The 16,298-nt window shown below is 39.9% G+C and overlaps 3 protein-coding genes and 1 non-coding gene across 6 annotated transcripts in view; 3 read left to right on the forward strand and 1 right to left on the reverse strand.

The window, feature by feature from the left end:
• Positions 1-1,196: 1,196 nt before the first annotated feature.
• On the forward strand, positions 1,197-7,856 carry nkrf (NFKB repressing factor). Of its 3 annotated transcripts, none has more exons than XM_034690582.1 (3): positions 1,197-1,609; positions 1,970-2,094; positions 4,961-7,856. In XM_034690582.1, exons 2-3 carry the CDS (start codon positions 2,004-2,006, stop codon positions 7,168-7,170), a joined length of 2,301 nt encoding a protein of 766 aa, XP_034546473.1. In that variant the 5' UTR covers positions 1,197-1,609; positions 1,970-2,003; the 3' UTR covers positions 7,171-7,856. The 3 variants fall into 3 exon arrangements, with proteins under 3 accessions (XP_034546473.1, XP_034546475.1, XP_034546472.1); XM_034690584.1 differs by lacking the exon at positions 1,197-1,609 and adding an exon at positions 1,710-1,863; XM_034690581.1 differs by lacking the exon at positions 1,197-1,609 and adding an exon at positions 1,749-1,838.
• Positions 7,857-8,560: 704 nt separating this feature from the next.
• On the reverse strand, positions 8,561-13,930 carry LOC117817823 (ubiquitin-conjugating enzyme E2 A). Its single transcript, XM_034690585.1, has 6 exons — positions 13,722-13,930; positions 11,598-11,678; positions 11,446-11,471; positions 10,359-10,448; positions 9,790-9,878; positions 8,561-9,591 (listed from the first exon to the last, which is right to left on the reverse strand). The coding sequence occupies exons 1-6, from the start codon at positions 13,763-13,765 to the stop codon at positions 9,463-9,465; spliced, it is 459 nt and encodes a 152-aa protein (XP_034546476.1). The 5' UTR covers positions 13,766-13,930; the 3' UTR covers positions 8,561-9,462.
• Positions 13,931-15,055: 1,125 nt separating this feature from the next.
• Positions 15,056-15,127, forward strand: trnae-uuc. The gene has a single exon. It is a non-coding gene; the product is annotated as a tRNA-Glu (tRNA).
• A 23-nt stretch (positions 15,128-15,150) lies between these two features.
• elf1 (E74-like ETS transcription factor 1) overlaps positions 15,151-16,298 on the forward strand; it is a 42,193-nt gene continuing 41,045 nt past the window's right edge. Inside the window, 1 exon segment of the mRNA XM_034690576.1 lies at positions 15,151-16,148. The gene's annotated coding sequence lies outside the window, so the exon portion shown is untranslated.

A 16,298-nucleotide genomic window follows, 5' to 3' on the forward strand; every position in this document is an offset into this window, starting at 1 on the left:
ATCCTAATAAAGAAAGAAAGGAACATCAGAGAAGTAGTGGAAACAAATACAACGTATTGAACCTGACCCCCATACTGTCAAAGTATCATTTTATTTGGAATATATTTATTTTGAAACAGATTTTTTATTGAACATTTTAGAATAAAACATTTACAAACACTACAGACGTGCTCAAACAATTACATGCACCATAATAAATATGGTAGAATTAACATGGAGAATTAAAAACATGAAAACATTTTTCCAAATCAAAGAAATAAAAACAGAAAAACAATAGATACACCCAACATACATCAGACACAGCAATCAAACAACAGCAATCATGCTACACATGCATCCAGTCATTATATCATTCATACGCTTGAGAAAATAAATATTTTTTGAGTCTTTTTTTAAAAATGGAGACAGTTGTTAATGTGGACCTGAGGTCAGCAGGCAGTTTGTTCCAAAAAGATGGACCACAGTGCTGACCTAAGGATCCTGGTCAGGTTATACACTGTGAGAAAGTCAGAGATGTACTGGGGAGCTGAACCATTGAGTAGAGGAGAATGGGGTTGGTTGTCATACTTTTTACTGTTTTGCTGATTGCTCATGGGCTTGAAATGTGTATCCCTCTTATATTCCAACTCATTGTAACAAAGGGGCAATTAACTATCAAAGACACTCTGACACATTGTGACAACCAACCCCATCCCGGGGATGGTTGTCACACACTATGGGGTTGGTTGTCACAATGGTATTTTAATGGGAAAATATTTTAAAAAAGGCAAGAAGGCAGAACTAAATTTGAAAGTTTAATTACAGTGACAACTGATCAGCCTACATAACTTAATGCATTTAACATCAAATGAGCAAGGAACATGAACAGGAAACACACTCTTTAGGCAAGCCTATATAACAATATAAAGAACAAAACAAATAGGCCGAACAATGATGGCCTATGAAGTGTTTTGAGAACCGGGGTAATATGGTCATATTTTCTTGTGTGGGACATATGTCAATATATAAATTAACAAATATATGCAACACTTCAGAAGCTAATAAGGCAATCCCTCCAAGAAATTCATTAAAAAAGGTCCACTGGTTTGTTACCCCCCCAATTATTTGGAAACAGTATGCTGTATCCATAGGCTGCACCTCATTCAGGTTAATGCATCATTGAAGTTGGTGGATAGCTGTGATCCTGAGTGAGCTGTCCGGCTGCAGTGCATTGTGGGGCGGCGCGGCGTCAGACGCCATGATTCTTTTTAGCTGGAGCAGAAAATGGATGCTTCATGCTAACTAGTTACTTGAACGAGTATCTTGGGACCCATTCAGTGTAGCATTGACTGACCCTCACAGATACTGAACTAAGCGGGTCCACATCTCTACACATGTTTGACCCCTCTGATTACACGCGGAATCGTAGAGCAACTACATGACGAAACTCTCGCTGTTGAAGTCAAACTGAGTTAGCAAGCTGGCATGCTAACCGGGTTGCCAACATTGAGCTAGCTAGCCTGAGAGGCTAACACGAGAATGATCGCTGGCTGGACATACAAGTGAACGCACTGCCTCTTGCTCAGTGAACTTACAGAGGTATAAATCGGACCAAAGGCTACACCACAAGGTAAGAGTATGATACAGTCACGTATCAAGTGTTGATACCATTCAGCATGTTTGCCTGTGAGCGATGGACCCTTTGGCCTACTGCGTCACTCTGTCACAGGCTTGTTGTTGCTCCTGAATGCCTCCTGTTTCCAAACCATCACAACATTTTGAGTTAAAGTTCCTGTTTGTGATGCAGTATTTAATGTTGGCACTCAGTTGGTAGTTCAGCCACTCCATACTGCCGACAGGTGGTGTTTGTTTTCATGGATTGTTGTGAGTCCCTGTAGGCAGCATGGTGTATGTATGGGCGCACCACGTTTAGATGAAGTGTTTTCATTTCACCCATTGACTTCATTCACTTGTTTTCCCCTTCCATCAGGTATGGCCTGGCTTTGATTTGGACGGTGCAGGTGATGGCAGCAGGGACTGGTACTGGCGACATGCCCTCTTTTGATCCGAGTCCTACTTCTGAAGCAAAAAAGAGACCTATTTCTTCTGATGGAAGTGAGTGTCCACCAGCAGATTCATACACTACCTATCAAAAGTTTTGGAACACCCTAATTTTTCAAGTTTTGTATTGAAAATGATGCAGTTCAGTGTCTTTTTGTGCTGTTAATGAAACACTGAACAAATAAACAATTTAATTTCAAAAATAAATCATGGTATCAATGAGGGATGCACGATATTATCAGCACATTATCGGTATCGGACGATATTGGCTTTAAATAAACTATTGGATATTGGCCAACATGCCGATATCTGCTGATATAATCAACCGATAAGATAATGGGCTGCTGCACACATGTTGGGCTCATGTTTTAAGTTAAATTTTAATTTAAGCAGCAGTCTGTAAGGTACACGTGGCTGACTGATTTAGGCACATTTACTGTCAAAGAGTAAACCATTTTATTTAATTTGGGTTTTATTGCTGTACAGTTGCACTTTTCACATGTTCCCTGTGAACAGAGGTTAGGTTTACTTACTATGTCAAATGTGAAATTGGACAGATTTACCCTGGTTGTGGGTTTTGTTATGATTGTCTCAGGGAGAGCATCATTCAAGTTTTAAGTAGGATGTTTCTTTTTGAATGGATTTTGTTTGAAAGCAATTGTCATAAATATGCAGTTTTAAGTATTACAAATTTTTCTTATTTTGCACAAGAAATTAATATTTTATAACAAATGTGATAAGACTATCACCGTAATACTGATGATCTCTGCAATTAGGTGTGCAGATAAAAATATTGGTATTGGTAATCGGCGAAATGAGCTGTAAAATATCAGCATATCGGCAAAAAATACAATATCATGCATCCCTAGAATCATTCATAAACCAAAATGTAGTCTAAACTTTTGACTCATCAAATTAGCCACCTTTTGCACCTTTTTCTTGCTATTTATTTAGCAACACATTACTTTGTGGAGTACAATACTGTTCAAATATTGCTCACAAGGGTTTGGTACCACAGTTTGTTCCAACACTACTTTTATGCAGACAGAGGGAGTTGGAAGTAGTCAAGGACAGTTGGGACACCTGTAAGAATTGGCAGCACCAACTTTCAAGGCTTGACTAACCTCAATTGCTGCAGAACAGCAACTAATTTCTTGTTCCCTGAAAAAGGCCTTTTCGTATAATTCTGAAATGTACATTCTTTTTTCAGTTTTGGGTAATCTTACCCTTTTTTTTTTTTTTTTTTACCTCTGGCAGTTCACCATTTACCTTTTGTGCCATTTAAAGCTATTCAATGGACGTGAACTGCTTGGATTTCAATAAAAAAGTGGGAAAATTGGGGTGTTCTAAAACTTTTTGACTGGTAGTGTAACTATTCAAGTTTTCCTGCTTCCTAACCTGTTAGTTATGTACACAACAACTAGTATCATTGTTTTATTTGTGATTTATTTATTTTTTAAATGAATGGATGCTGAAAGTTATTATTTTTATTTTTTTTACCAATTTCTGACTAAACTCCTTTTGTAAGCTTCATGAAAGTCTTAATGAGGTTGAATAGTATGGAAATCCTCACAGACATGCATCGATACAGTGTTTGCTCTTGCAGTTATTTTGCAGAGATCCTGGCAATATTGTCAGATGATCATAACTCACAAGTTGTATAAGTTCGAAAAAAACATAACAGCCTCAACTTACCTAGTGATAATGGGCAATGGCAGCAATGCATGCTGTGGTATGGGCTATGATAGCGGCCAGCCGATTGTTCACCACAAAATGATCCCTTTTTCACAAGAAAGTCTGCTGTGTTATCTAGAGGGTAATGACATAAAATAACTTGTTGTAATGGGAGAAGCAGCTCGTTCTTCTGAATGAGGAAAATAAGTCAGGGTATCCAGAAACTAAGTGAAAAGCACCTGTTATTTCTAGAAAACAGAGTAACTAATATGTATGGTTGCATGTTTGTTTCGTACCTCTTGCATTGCTCTTAGACAATATGATTGAGGAAGAAATGATCTATAGGCACCCCTGTCCTTTTTTTCCATTTTAGACCTTTTGATCTTCTTCTAAAACTTCAAGGCAAGGCAAGGCAAGGCAGCTTTATTTGTATAGCGCATTTCATACACGAGGGCAACTCAATGTGCTTTACATTAACACATTAAAAGCATTGGAGACATTCAGACAAGCATAAAAGAACATAATTAAAATGACAAATATGATAAAACAGAAAAGAAAAGGAAAATTAGAAATATATTCAAAATTACATTAAAATTTTAATTTAAAGTGGGTTAAAATAATCTAAGATAGGAAGGCAGAGGTAAATAAAAAAGTCTTAATCTTTGATTTAAAAGAGGTGAGAGTTTGAGCAGACCTACAGCTTTCAGGGAGCTTGTTCCAGATATGTGGTGCATAATGACTAAACGCTGCTTCACCATGTTTCGTTCTGACTCTAGGAACTGAAAGCAGACCAGTACCTGATGACCTCAGAGGTCGAGGTGGTTCATAAAGTAGTAGCAGATCAGCAATGTATTTTGGGCCTAAACCATTCAGTGCTTTATAAACCATCAGCAGGATTTTAAAGTCTATTCTCTGACAGACAGGAAGCCAGTGTAGAGATCTAAGAACTGGAGTAATGTGGTCTACTTTTTTGGTCCTTGTTAGGACTCGAGCAGCAGCATTCTGTATGAGCTGCAGCCGTCGGATGGACTTTTTAGGGAGTCCTGTAAAGACCCCGTTACAGTAGTCTAGTCTGCTAAAGATAAATGCATGGACGAGTTTTTCAGTGTAATGAAATCATGTTTCAAAGCCAGACTCATTGGACATGTACTTAAGTTCCCCTCCTAAATTATAATTGATTTTCCCTAAGTCATATCACACATCCTCTCTTAGTTTCTAACTGTGAACCTGTGTCATGTTATTGCAGGAGACGAGCCCATGAGGAAAATGCCTGTTTCGAAATTTGGCTCCAGACCTCGATTTGAGCCTGTACACTTTGTCAGCAGTGGAAGTAGTGGGGGTACCGGAGCTGACGAGAAGGAGAATGACAAAGAGGGCAGGAGGAGTGAGGGGTACGGAACGAGACAGTGGGACTCTGACTCCTACAGTGGCACAGGCAGAGCCCAGGGCTCCTCCTCCTTGAGGCCTGCTTTTGACAGAGTGCCATCTTACAGCTCAGACTCTTGGAGTTCCCACAGGGACAGGGATCGAGACAGAGACCGAGAGATATTTGCAGGTGATACAGGTGGGTTGGGTTATGGAGGACACGGATCAGGTTCAAACTTCATGTCAAAAACACAGCAGGACTACATAGTCAAGTATGAAGCCCACAGCTCTCGGAATGCGGATGCTTACACTCAGACCCACAGATACAATGGCTACGGGGGAGGGAGCAGATCAGGAGGCTGGGATTCAGGGCGGCAGGGTTTGGGGTACGGTCATCAGGACCGGCCCCCATCGAGCAGACCGTTCTGCAGAGTCTACAACAGTCCGGGCAGGAGCAGTCCCACCACTTCTCAGTTGGGCTCTACATCACAACCTGTTCCCATATCTCAATCAATAATGGACGAGAAGCAACGGCTGATTGCTAGTGTAGCGTCTGCATTAGTTGTTGCTTTTAGGGACCCTATGTTCATCACTGGGAGTGACATGCCGAACTATAATTTCATGCTGAGCCGCAGCATTCAGGCTTGCAAGACTAATCCTGAGTATATTTATGTCAATTTAAAAGACATTCCTCTTGCTGACCTGCCGAAGAACAGGAAAGTGCCAACAGACGGTTATGCCTGTGAACTGAGATGTCAGGGAGTTTATCTTGCTACGGGATACTCTGGGAGTAAAAACGGGGCGAGGGACCGGGCCTCTGAGCAGGCCGTAAAACTCTTTCTGAAACAGGTTGAGGTTCGTGTGGTGCAGCGCAGATACAGACACTCTATGGTGAATGACATTGTCGTGTGCCAGATGCACAGCCCGACGCCAGGCTTTTTACCCGCCCTCCGCAACCCAGAGGATAAACCGACACCCAGCTCGAAGGGCCAATATGAGCCTGACAGAAGGAAGCACTGGACCGAGTTTGTGGTCATGGACAATGCTCACGACGCCATCTGCATACTCAACAATTCTGCAGCTTTTAATCGCATGAAGATTGACTATAAATTCGACCCCCTCCCCAACAGCAGCTTTTGGCTGTGCAGTGTTTACCTGCAGGATGAGCTGGTGGCACAGGCAAACGGCTCGAAAAAGAACTCGAAGCACGCAGCAGCTGAAGAGGCAGTCAAGAAACTTCGCATGAATCAGGCGCAACGACAACAATCCCACAGAGGAAATCAAATCGATTCTGGTCGCTTTGGGCAACACAGTGTGAAAAAGAAGCATCTGAGTGAGCTGGTGATTCTGGAAAACTCTGACAATGCAATCTGTATTATTAACGACACAGCTCAGTTCAACAAAGTGACTGCTGACTACAAGTTCACGGTTTTACCTGATCACCGCTGGAGGTGTGAAGTTTACTTGGAGGCACAGTTTGTGGCAGCAGGAATCGGGCCGAAGAAATTAGTGAAGCACATCGCAGCAAAAGAAGCTTTAGCCACTTTGAGGCAGACGCAAGCAGTGGTCAAATCCAACCTGAGAAAGGAGGGCCACAATGACGCCATTTCCCGCTCTCAGATCCTGGCTCGGTCTGGTGAGGAAGAGAGGCAGGAGATAAAGGAAGACAACATCGGAAACCAGCTGCTTCGCAAGATGGGCTGGAAAGGAGGCGGTCTGGGCCGTGACGGGGAAGGAATCGCCGAACCAATCAGAGTAAAGGAGCAGTTCTCCAGAGAGGGGTTGGGAATGGACACAGACAAAACCGGAAACCAGCTCAGCAAACGAGATATCGAGGACATCATTCGAAACTACGCCAGCTCGGACCGACAGGACGATCTCCGCTTCTCCACCGACCTCACCAACGACGAGCGAAAGCAGATCCACCAGATATCTCAGAAGTATGGCCTGCGAAGCAAATCATACGGACAGGGTCGACAACGGTTCCTTATTGTCAGTCGCAAAGTACACAAAGACCAGCTCATTGGTCAGCTATTACAGGAAGGACAGGTGGGGCGATACGAGCTTGTGAAACCTCAGGCCTCTCACTAGTTTGCATGAAACGCAAAATAAAAAAAGATCATCAACTTGGACTTCAGAGTAAAGTACACCCAAGTGTTACTGCTTTATTTGTGTGTGACATATGTAACAGATTAATTACAAGATCCTTCAGTTGTCACCTGTGGTTTCTGCATTCCTTTGCCATGAAATGATCTGAAGCTTTGGCAGGGGCTGTTGGAGGAGTTGTCTTTTTTTTTTGTCTCCTCTCATTCCATGTCCTTCATCTGTTTCACTTCTGCACAAGCTTGCAATCAGTGCTTTTTATCATTTCCTGATGATCCTCCAATAATTTAAAGATTCAAAAAAACTTCAGTAGGTTTTTGGCACCAAAATCCACCTCGTTGTGGCCGTTAGGAACCTGGCAGATTATGCAGCTTTTTACTGCTTGTTTGTGAACATTGTAGACAGTTGATTCTTTAAGACAAGGATTAGAGGCATTATCGTCAAACTGTAGCTAGATGTACCAGTCTCACTGTAGTCTCTATTCAGCAATACCTGCTATGTTGTTAACACCTGGAGATCATCGTACAAGCTGCATCCATGATAGGAAAATCAAAGCTGTGATCTTTGTTTAATGTCAGATGTGCTGATTAATGTGAGTAAAGTTAACTTGTCTGCTTGTTTTCACAGATGTAAATACTGAATAAATTAAAACAAATAACCATCAACAGCCTGAATTTGATGTAAAATTGATTATTTTCTAAAAAGTAGAGATAGACCGATATGGTTTTTTCAGGGCCGATACGGATTATTGGTAGTCAAGGAGGCCGAAAACCAATATTTAGAGCTGAAATTCATTTGTTGAAAAGGGAAGATATTGTCGTCAAAAATTTGAGTAATACAAACTCCAACACTTAACTTCGTTTAAATGCCTTTAAGCATTTGTTTTTAACAGCTTTTCAGATTTGCAACATGTAAAAGTTTTTTTTTTATCTTAGACAATAGACATCTTTGTTTTAAAATTTTAACACAGTGCAGGGATCTCCCAGGCTCAGCAGCATGTCTTATAAAGTTAAATGAAAACTTGAACAAATAAATAGCTCACTAAAGTTTTCTACGGTAAATAAAGTTTTCCAGAATTTCAATATAACTGAAATGTTAATCCCTCGCTTATCTTTATTTTAAAGGGACATTTCAGTTTTGTTGAAGTGTGGTTGTATGAGTTTTAAATCACTGGTAGTTGTAGGGGCCACAACGGATGCTGCTCAGCTCATCCCCTGTGATGAGAAACTGCAGGGAGAACTGAGCCAAAATAAACCAGTTTTAAATTGATCTGTTATTGGCTGTCGGATAAAAAAAAAAAAAAGCTGATGCCGATATGTGTCAAAATACCGAATATCGGCGCCGATAATCGGTCTATCCCTACTAAAAAGTGACCAAGTCGCCTTCTGTATATTTATTTTATTTACAAGAAAATGTACAGTTTGTTACATGGGTTACCAGTGCAAACTTTTTTTTAAATCTGAAAACACCATCCTGTTTGAACGGTTGAATCAGCCTATTATGACAGCTGATTTATAAGATTGTAAAATAGCATAGAAACACTCACACAGCATTTGAATGTCACCAGAATGAAACAAAGAAGTGCCTAGAAAGGTAACTATGTTTTGTTTCTGAGTTGTAGGGGGACATGTTTATACTTTCACCAATATCTGGAACAGTTTTCAAATCAAAAGCATGGATTTAGAGGTACATTTGGGGGGAAAAAAAAAGACCCTTAATGGCATCTCTGTTGAGTGCACATAATTGTCAGAGGGATGGATTTCCACACCAGGTTAACTTTCCATCACTCTGAGAGGCTTTTAAAATGCATAAAGGAAGAAAAACAAAAGCAGTAAGACCACTGAAACAAAAGAAAAAATCTTTTTTTTTTTTTTTTTTTTAGATATTAACTGTTGGTATCTTCACAGCAAACCCCACAGCAAGCAAATCTAATTGTCACTGCATTATCAAACCAGTTTAATTTATGATAAAAGGTCAAAAGTGACAACTTAAAGATGCCTTCATGGAGAAAAAAAGGGGGCATTTAGCAAGTAACCCAGATATAACAAGGTACATTGACTTTAAACAAACATATGCTATTGCTCATCAATAGCACTTGGCAGGAGTGAATGCCACAACACAACAGCATACAAACTTAGCAACGGTTATGGAACAAATATACTGAGAATGAATTTTTTTTTAGATGTGTCATTGTACGTTGTGAGATAGTTTGTTCTTTTCTCCATTGGTGGTATCTTGAATCTGGGCTGGACACTGTTCATACTTGAACCATCACAGGGGTCAACAGTCACGCCAACTCTGTTCAACAATAGCGGAAACCCTCTTCTCGTACTCCCGCTTGTTTTCCTGGTACAACTGGGCTGCTTGGCTGTTGGCTGGACTGTTTGGGTTTGGCTCATCCAGTAAAGACTTCAAACATACGAGGAGGAAAGCAAGTGAATTAGATTTGTAATGATAATTCATGGTGTTCTAACAGCTGTGATCACCGGGGAATTGCCTATCTGCTAAAATATATGGATGTTATTGTCCTCGTCATTTTTAAACAGACTCTTATTCCTAAATTAGACTCAAGTTTGTATTCAAATGCGTAAAAGGTTGTTAGGTTACCTGTATTGAAGTTAAGATAGAAGAGACATCATAGGTTGGACTCCAACGATTCTGAAGTATATCTAAGCATATGCTGCCATCTGCATACACTGCAAAAGAGCATACATAGTGAGAAGGTTCTACTTTTTTTTATTATAAATCTTCTTATTTGGGACACAGTCAAAGCAAAATACAATGATGTCAATTCAAAATAAACAATGCCCATCTTTTTCTTCCCCTTACAAAACAATGAACATTGTCTTTGCATTCAAAGAAAATCATAATAAATCAATTACCCTCTGTAAAATTTTCAGATACATTGTTTTAAATGGAGTAGTCCCAAAATAAATGGCAGTGGAACTGATGCAATAAACAAACAAAAATTAATTGAATTAAAAAAAAAAAAAAAGGAACTGGGAAGAAAAAATAAAGAAAAAGAAGTTGGGGGGGTTCTTGGCTAGAGGAAAGACTGGCAATGAGTGAAAATAATCAAGAAATTCACCAAACAACTCTGGGCATGACATTAAAGACATGAAACTACTTTAATTGATGCAGTTGAAGGTGTATAGTATACACAGTGCAGTACATACCATTTGGATGAAACATTTTGGAGACAAATCGCACTGTTGGAGGTTTATTTGGATATTCCTCTGTGAATTCAATTGTTAGTTTGAAGGTTCCTGTAAGAAAGGAGTAATTACATTTTATGAATTCAAAAAACATTCACTGAAAACAGTGCATTACACCAGACCGCGACTACGAAAATATTACTGTAGCAACTACGGAGAGCCAAAAGCCACTGAGAGGCTGAGGTTGGGCCTAGTTAAGTGTTGGATGCAATTAAAGCAAAAATCACTAATGCACACAAAAAGTAAGTTTCACCTTTTATTAACGAAAAAGGATAATCAACTCATGATAAAGTGCACAAAAGAAAATAGCGATAATAAGTGAATAATAGCGGTCAACAAAAGTACGGAGACCCAGTTCACCCCCTCTCTCTACCTCAAAACAAAAGAAAACAGGTGGCCTAAATGAACTGAATATCCCTGCCCCTAACACATGACCGATAAATAACCTAATTAACTGACCCCATAATAACCATATCGTAAACGAACAACAAAAAATATACAAACAATATCCTACCCCATAACCTCAAAGTAAGATACAATAAACACTTGAATCCTTTATGGCTCCTACAATTAGTCTGTGGTCATTTGTTTCAGTCTTGCTAATCTATCAATGTTGTTATGACACTAAAGACACAGACACTGCTTTGAGATCACGAGAATTTGTGGTGGTAAAAAAAGGGCCTGTAAAAGGTAAACTCCCTTGACCTTTTTTATGGTCCACACATTGTGTAATAAACCGTACACCTGACAGGCATGCCTTCAAGAACAAGTCTGACATTAATTAACGAAGCCTTGTGCAGTAAACGTATTGTTAAACATGTATGTGATTAAAGAATAATTACATGTTCCACCCTATCCATTCAGGAGAACGAATTAATCTTTAACTGTCAAAACAGACACACTTTCAAGGTGCTGTCAAAAAATCTACTCGTAATCGTAACGATAAATATAAACCAGCTTCTAAGTCCACTGCTGAGAGTTATTCAACAGTATCTTCAGGGTCAATAAGGTAAGTTATATGGATGTGAAGAGTGAAGAAAGTTCTTACCATCTTCAAAAGGTGTTCCCTCAGGTCTGAAGGAAAAGGAACAGACAGGTTAAATGAGTTTACAAAAGCTACTTCTTTCAGACTCTAGAGAATGGTTGTCTAATAATGTCCATTTCCCCCCCTAAATCTTTAAAAAATCAACCCAAACTTACCCAAATATGACAGCATTCCAGACCATGATATTGTTTTCTGATGGAGCACCACTAACACCAGCTGGAGGATCCTCTTGCAGCCTTACACAAACAATAAAAGCAATGTTAGATCACAAAATGTGGTTGAAGTTTGACAAGATACAACACAACACAAAATACTACACGTGAAATACAAAATCAAACAAAGTGAAGCTTAATATGTCAAAATCAGAAGCTAGGGAGCCAGAATGGGTATTTTAACTATGAAGTGAGCCTCAGGCTGTCTTGAAGGAGGGGTGTGTATTGTATACTTAAGGCGGGTCAGGAGTTTGCTGATTTTCCCACAACAAAGAACCTCCCATGATTCACAGTTAGACGGCATTTCAACCGAATACAAACTTGAGAATAGAACAAATATTTTTCTGGGTTATTGCCTCCCACTTACAGTTCCCATACTCTGCTACTATTATAACGTGATTAAATATTTTGCCATAAGTTGATATTTCTGCAACAGTGAAACTGGGTAATGCCTTTCACTACCTGGTCACCACAACCACATTCCTGATGAATGCTTAATAAATTTTTTTCCATTAATCACTACAAAAAAATCTAAAAAAGGATGGTGATGATGATTTTGATCACAAGCCAATCCGGATTAGGCCTTGGAGGCCAATTTCTGCTGGAATTAACTGTAGATGAGGGATAAAAAAAAAACATCATAGGCGTCTTTCCACTGCAGGAACTTTACCCCGGAACTAGGGACTTTACCCAGGACTATGTGCGTTTCGACCGGAGGAACCAGGGTCTAAATTTAGTTCAGGGGTAGATAATCTCCCCCTGAGAAGCCCCTGCTTGGGAGGGTAGTACTTTTCAAAGGTCCTGGGACTTTTGGTTGAACGTAACAGTGTTTGTGGAGTTTAGACAGTTGTTGAAACACCCAGGACTTCAGCCCGCGGTCTGAAATGCAGACTTAAGGTTAATTTCAACCAAGAGTTCCAAGGTCTTTTAGCCCCCAGAACTACTTTCCCCGGAACTAAATGGTTCCTGTGCTCCAATTGGTGTCTGCGTTTCGACCGGGGGTTGAAGTCCCAGGTAGATTGTGCAAATCAGGCCAGTGATGTATGAAAAAAAAATTATACTAAATAATATTTTGAAATCTTAATAAAAAACTAAACTAGTATTCATTCCCAGGAACTCCCTCTGTGTTTCAACAACTGTGTAAACTCCACAAACACTGTAACGTTCAACCAAAGGTTCCAGGACGTTTGAAAAGTACTACCCCCCAAGCAGGGGCTTTTCAGGGGGGAGATGATCTACCCCTGAACTAAATTTAGGCCCTGGTTCCTCCTGTCGAAAGGCACGTAGTTCCGGGGTAAAGTTCCTGCGGTGGAAAAATGCCTAACAATGGGGTCACAGGAACCTTTTAGTTCAGGGAAAAGTAGTTCTGGGGGCTAAAAGACAACTGACCGGAACTCTTGGTCGAAATGCACATATGAGGTGCAAAAACCGATGTGCTGAGTGTCTGTAGGTTTATAGTGACTGCATGGCAGATGGTTGCTTATCCTAAGGCTTAGACCGTGATCTATCAAGGCCCAAAAATAGGAGGTCCCTTGATCAGTGTGCATTTGGACAGTGTTTGTTTTCACAAACGTTTAATCGGTCTGAGAGGACCATCTGGTTAAACTGTATCCCAAATGATGGGTCCCAAATACAGCCCACAGAAATCAAGAACAGAGGCAGTAATAGTTTAAAAGAAGGCTCGAGAAATTGATTGTCATGAAGAAATCGTCCGTCAAACATGTCATCTACACCTTCGTGGACAGCAGGGATGTAAACCGGGCTGCTTTGTTTACCCTGGTAGAAGCGTTACCTAACGAACCTGTAACATTAACAGTTCCCGTTACCTGTCAATGGCCTTAGTTTGACGAGACTAATACAACCCAAAATGAACGACACGTACTATTACAAATAACACGCACAATTTCAACACACGTTAGTTTATGTCTGTATATTGTCGAGACGTGAAGTTGTAGTTCAGAACGCCGTCTGAACCAAAGCTAACGAGCTAGCGGCGCAAGCTAACAAGCTAGCGGCGGAAGCTTACGTTAGCTGTAGCTACTTCTCTGTTGTTTTCTTGTCGCTTACCGTTTAAAATCTCTCATTAAACGTCGTCTTGCTGGGGTTGACATTCTGTTTACACGGAAACCTAAATCCTTGGCATACACTTCAGTGGCTCAAGTGTAGGGAAATTAAATTTATATCGATGTTTTCTTGAAACTTCTGGCTAGCTAGCCCAACGATTTGCTAGTTTGTCAAATATTTGGCACCCTCTGCTTGTTCGAGGGCGATACCACCTGAACTGGAGAGAGGGCGTTTACATCGACTGGGTTCAAATGCTTAACGTTCATAGCCTTATTAAGAAAAAGGCATAGTTAATCTGAATAAAGAATTATCTAGTATGTTCATTGATTTTCTGAAACCATCACAGCAAGGTGACAAAAAGCTCCAATTATTATTAATTAGAGTAGAAACCTCCCCGGACACTTGGATCATTCCAGCACAATGACGTCATATGTTTAGCACCCCCCATAATTTAGATTTTGGGAACACAATAACACCGCGTATGTATCTTCAAGGCTTAACGCGTGAAGTCGACTACAAATACATTTGAAAATCAAATTATTTGTTTAATATTAAGTTGTTTACATATGGTATACTCCAAGCTCTCGCATATATGGGGCATTTGTTTGATACAGATTGTATTCAATAACAGTAACATTGCACGACCACTAGATGGTACTGAGCTCCATAGCTTGGAAATTTGAGGTAAGATAAGATATTACTTTATTGATCCCGGGGGGGAAATTCAGTTGTTGCAGCAACCCAGACATAAGTACAATCAAGACGAAGTTCCAAATAGTAAAATAAAATAAGTACAAATAAAAATAGATAAATAAAGATAGAATACAATTTAGATATATACAATGTCACAGATGGAATTTAGATAAATACAAATGTTACAAATGGATTAAATAGAAGTAATTACAGGCAGTATTAAAAATGTTTCAGTAGTAACAGGTTGCCATGGTATGAATACTGCGGTCAAGTATGGTTGGTAATGACAGATTAAGCAATATAATAGGCCTAAATAAATATAGGTATATAATGTGACCGTAAGTTGTCGTAAACAATTATAATGTAATATAACATAATATAGTATAATGTAGTTTAGCAAGAATAATGTAATATAACATAATATAGTATAGCAAGAAAGAAAACTCTACAGCCAAGACATGACTCAAAACAGGACTAAACTGCGTTATACTTTTTAACATAGCTTTAAATGAACAAAACGTTAACATCAAAATGTGGTAAAAATATCGATAAGATTAAAAACAATAAAACTGAAACAAACTAAACCTTGAAAACTATAATGTTATATGAAATCTATTGTTATTGTTTTCTGCGCTTCCCGGCAGTCCCATATGGTCTAGCGGTTAGGATTCCTGGTTTTCACCCAGGCGGCCCGGGTTCGACTCCCGGTATGGGAACTCCGTTTTTTTGGTAGTCTCCTCTTATTGAATAATTTTGATACACGTAGAAAGGCGCTACTAAATTACACAATGAATGCCGACTTAATTGCATTGGTTAACTTCTACAGCCTCATCAACGAGTGCTCATCATTCCATTTCCAGAGAAAGCTTACAATACCAGAGCCGAGACCCCGCCCGCTGAGGAGTTATCCTCAGTTGCTCTCATCTCACAAGGGTTTGGACATTCCGGAAGATGCACCAAACCACAGCCTACATCTCCATAATGCAAAAACTTTGCGCTGTCTAACGTTGTTGCTCACGAGAACCAAAAAGACTGGAAAACAACTTCATCGGCAGTGTTTACAAACGTCATTTAATTCGTGAGAAGTTATTTGACTCCTTCGCGTTTGGCTGTAGGTAGGACACACCTGTGACCGCGGAACGGTAACAGTATGCTCGATATTGATGTTAGAACCCTCGCATGGATGATATTTTCAAACTAAATGTCTTTTCTATCATGTTGACAACTCAGTGTCACAACCAATCTAACTAATTCTAATGTGGACGAAATGTTCTTTTTTTTGTTGCAATATTGAATGTAAAGAATAGAAAATGACTCGGATACATTATATTTTTTCCCTATAATGTCGTTTTAGTCCATCATCGTCCCTCGATGCATGTTGGTGAACTATGAAAACCTCTTCCCTGAGTCCTGAGGTCTTGCTTCACTAGTACTACTATTAGGCTACAGCCAAACTTTTGGTGCCGGGCCAATCATTTCTCAGGAAAATGTGACTGCTAGGAATTCCCCACGCATCAGCCTCTGTCGGAGAAAACGGTAACCTTGTGTCAGGAAGCGCACACGAAAGCAGCGGGAGGGTAGACTGACCGGTGACTCCGCGATGATGTATCCAGCTAGAGTTCAGCTTACATCAGGGGTAATAATGCATCTTTAACGTCGCCTCGTTTTATGGGCAGAGCCACTAAACAGCCCGAATAAGCCGAGGAATATGTTGTGCCGATGACAACTTCTACCAAGGTAAGGCCCTTTGGGTATTTTATTATAGTAAGACTTTAGTTATAGCTCTCTCAGTCTTATAGCTAAGAGTCGAACATATGTGGGCAGTCGTGGACTCCCTGCTGAGTTATGCTTATGATTTCCCCCTGTTATTGTAGCCTTTGTTGTGAA

This window comes from Notolabrus celidotus, chromosome 8 (assembly GCF_009762535.1).
Source record: "Notolabrus celidotus isolate fNotCel1 chromosome 8, fNotCel1.pri, whole genome shotgun sequence".
Taxonomy (NCBI): domain Eukaryota; kingdom Metazoa; phylum Chordata; class Actinopteri; order Labriformes; family Labridae; genus Notolabrus; species Notolabrus celidotus.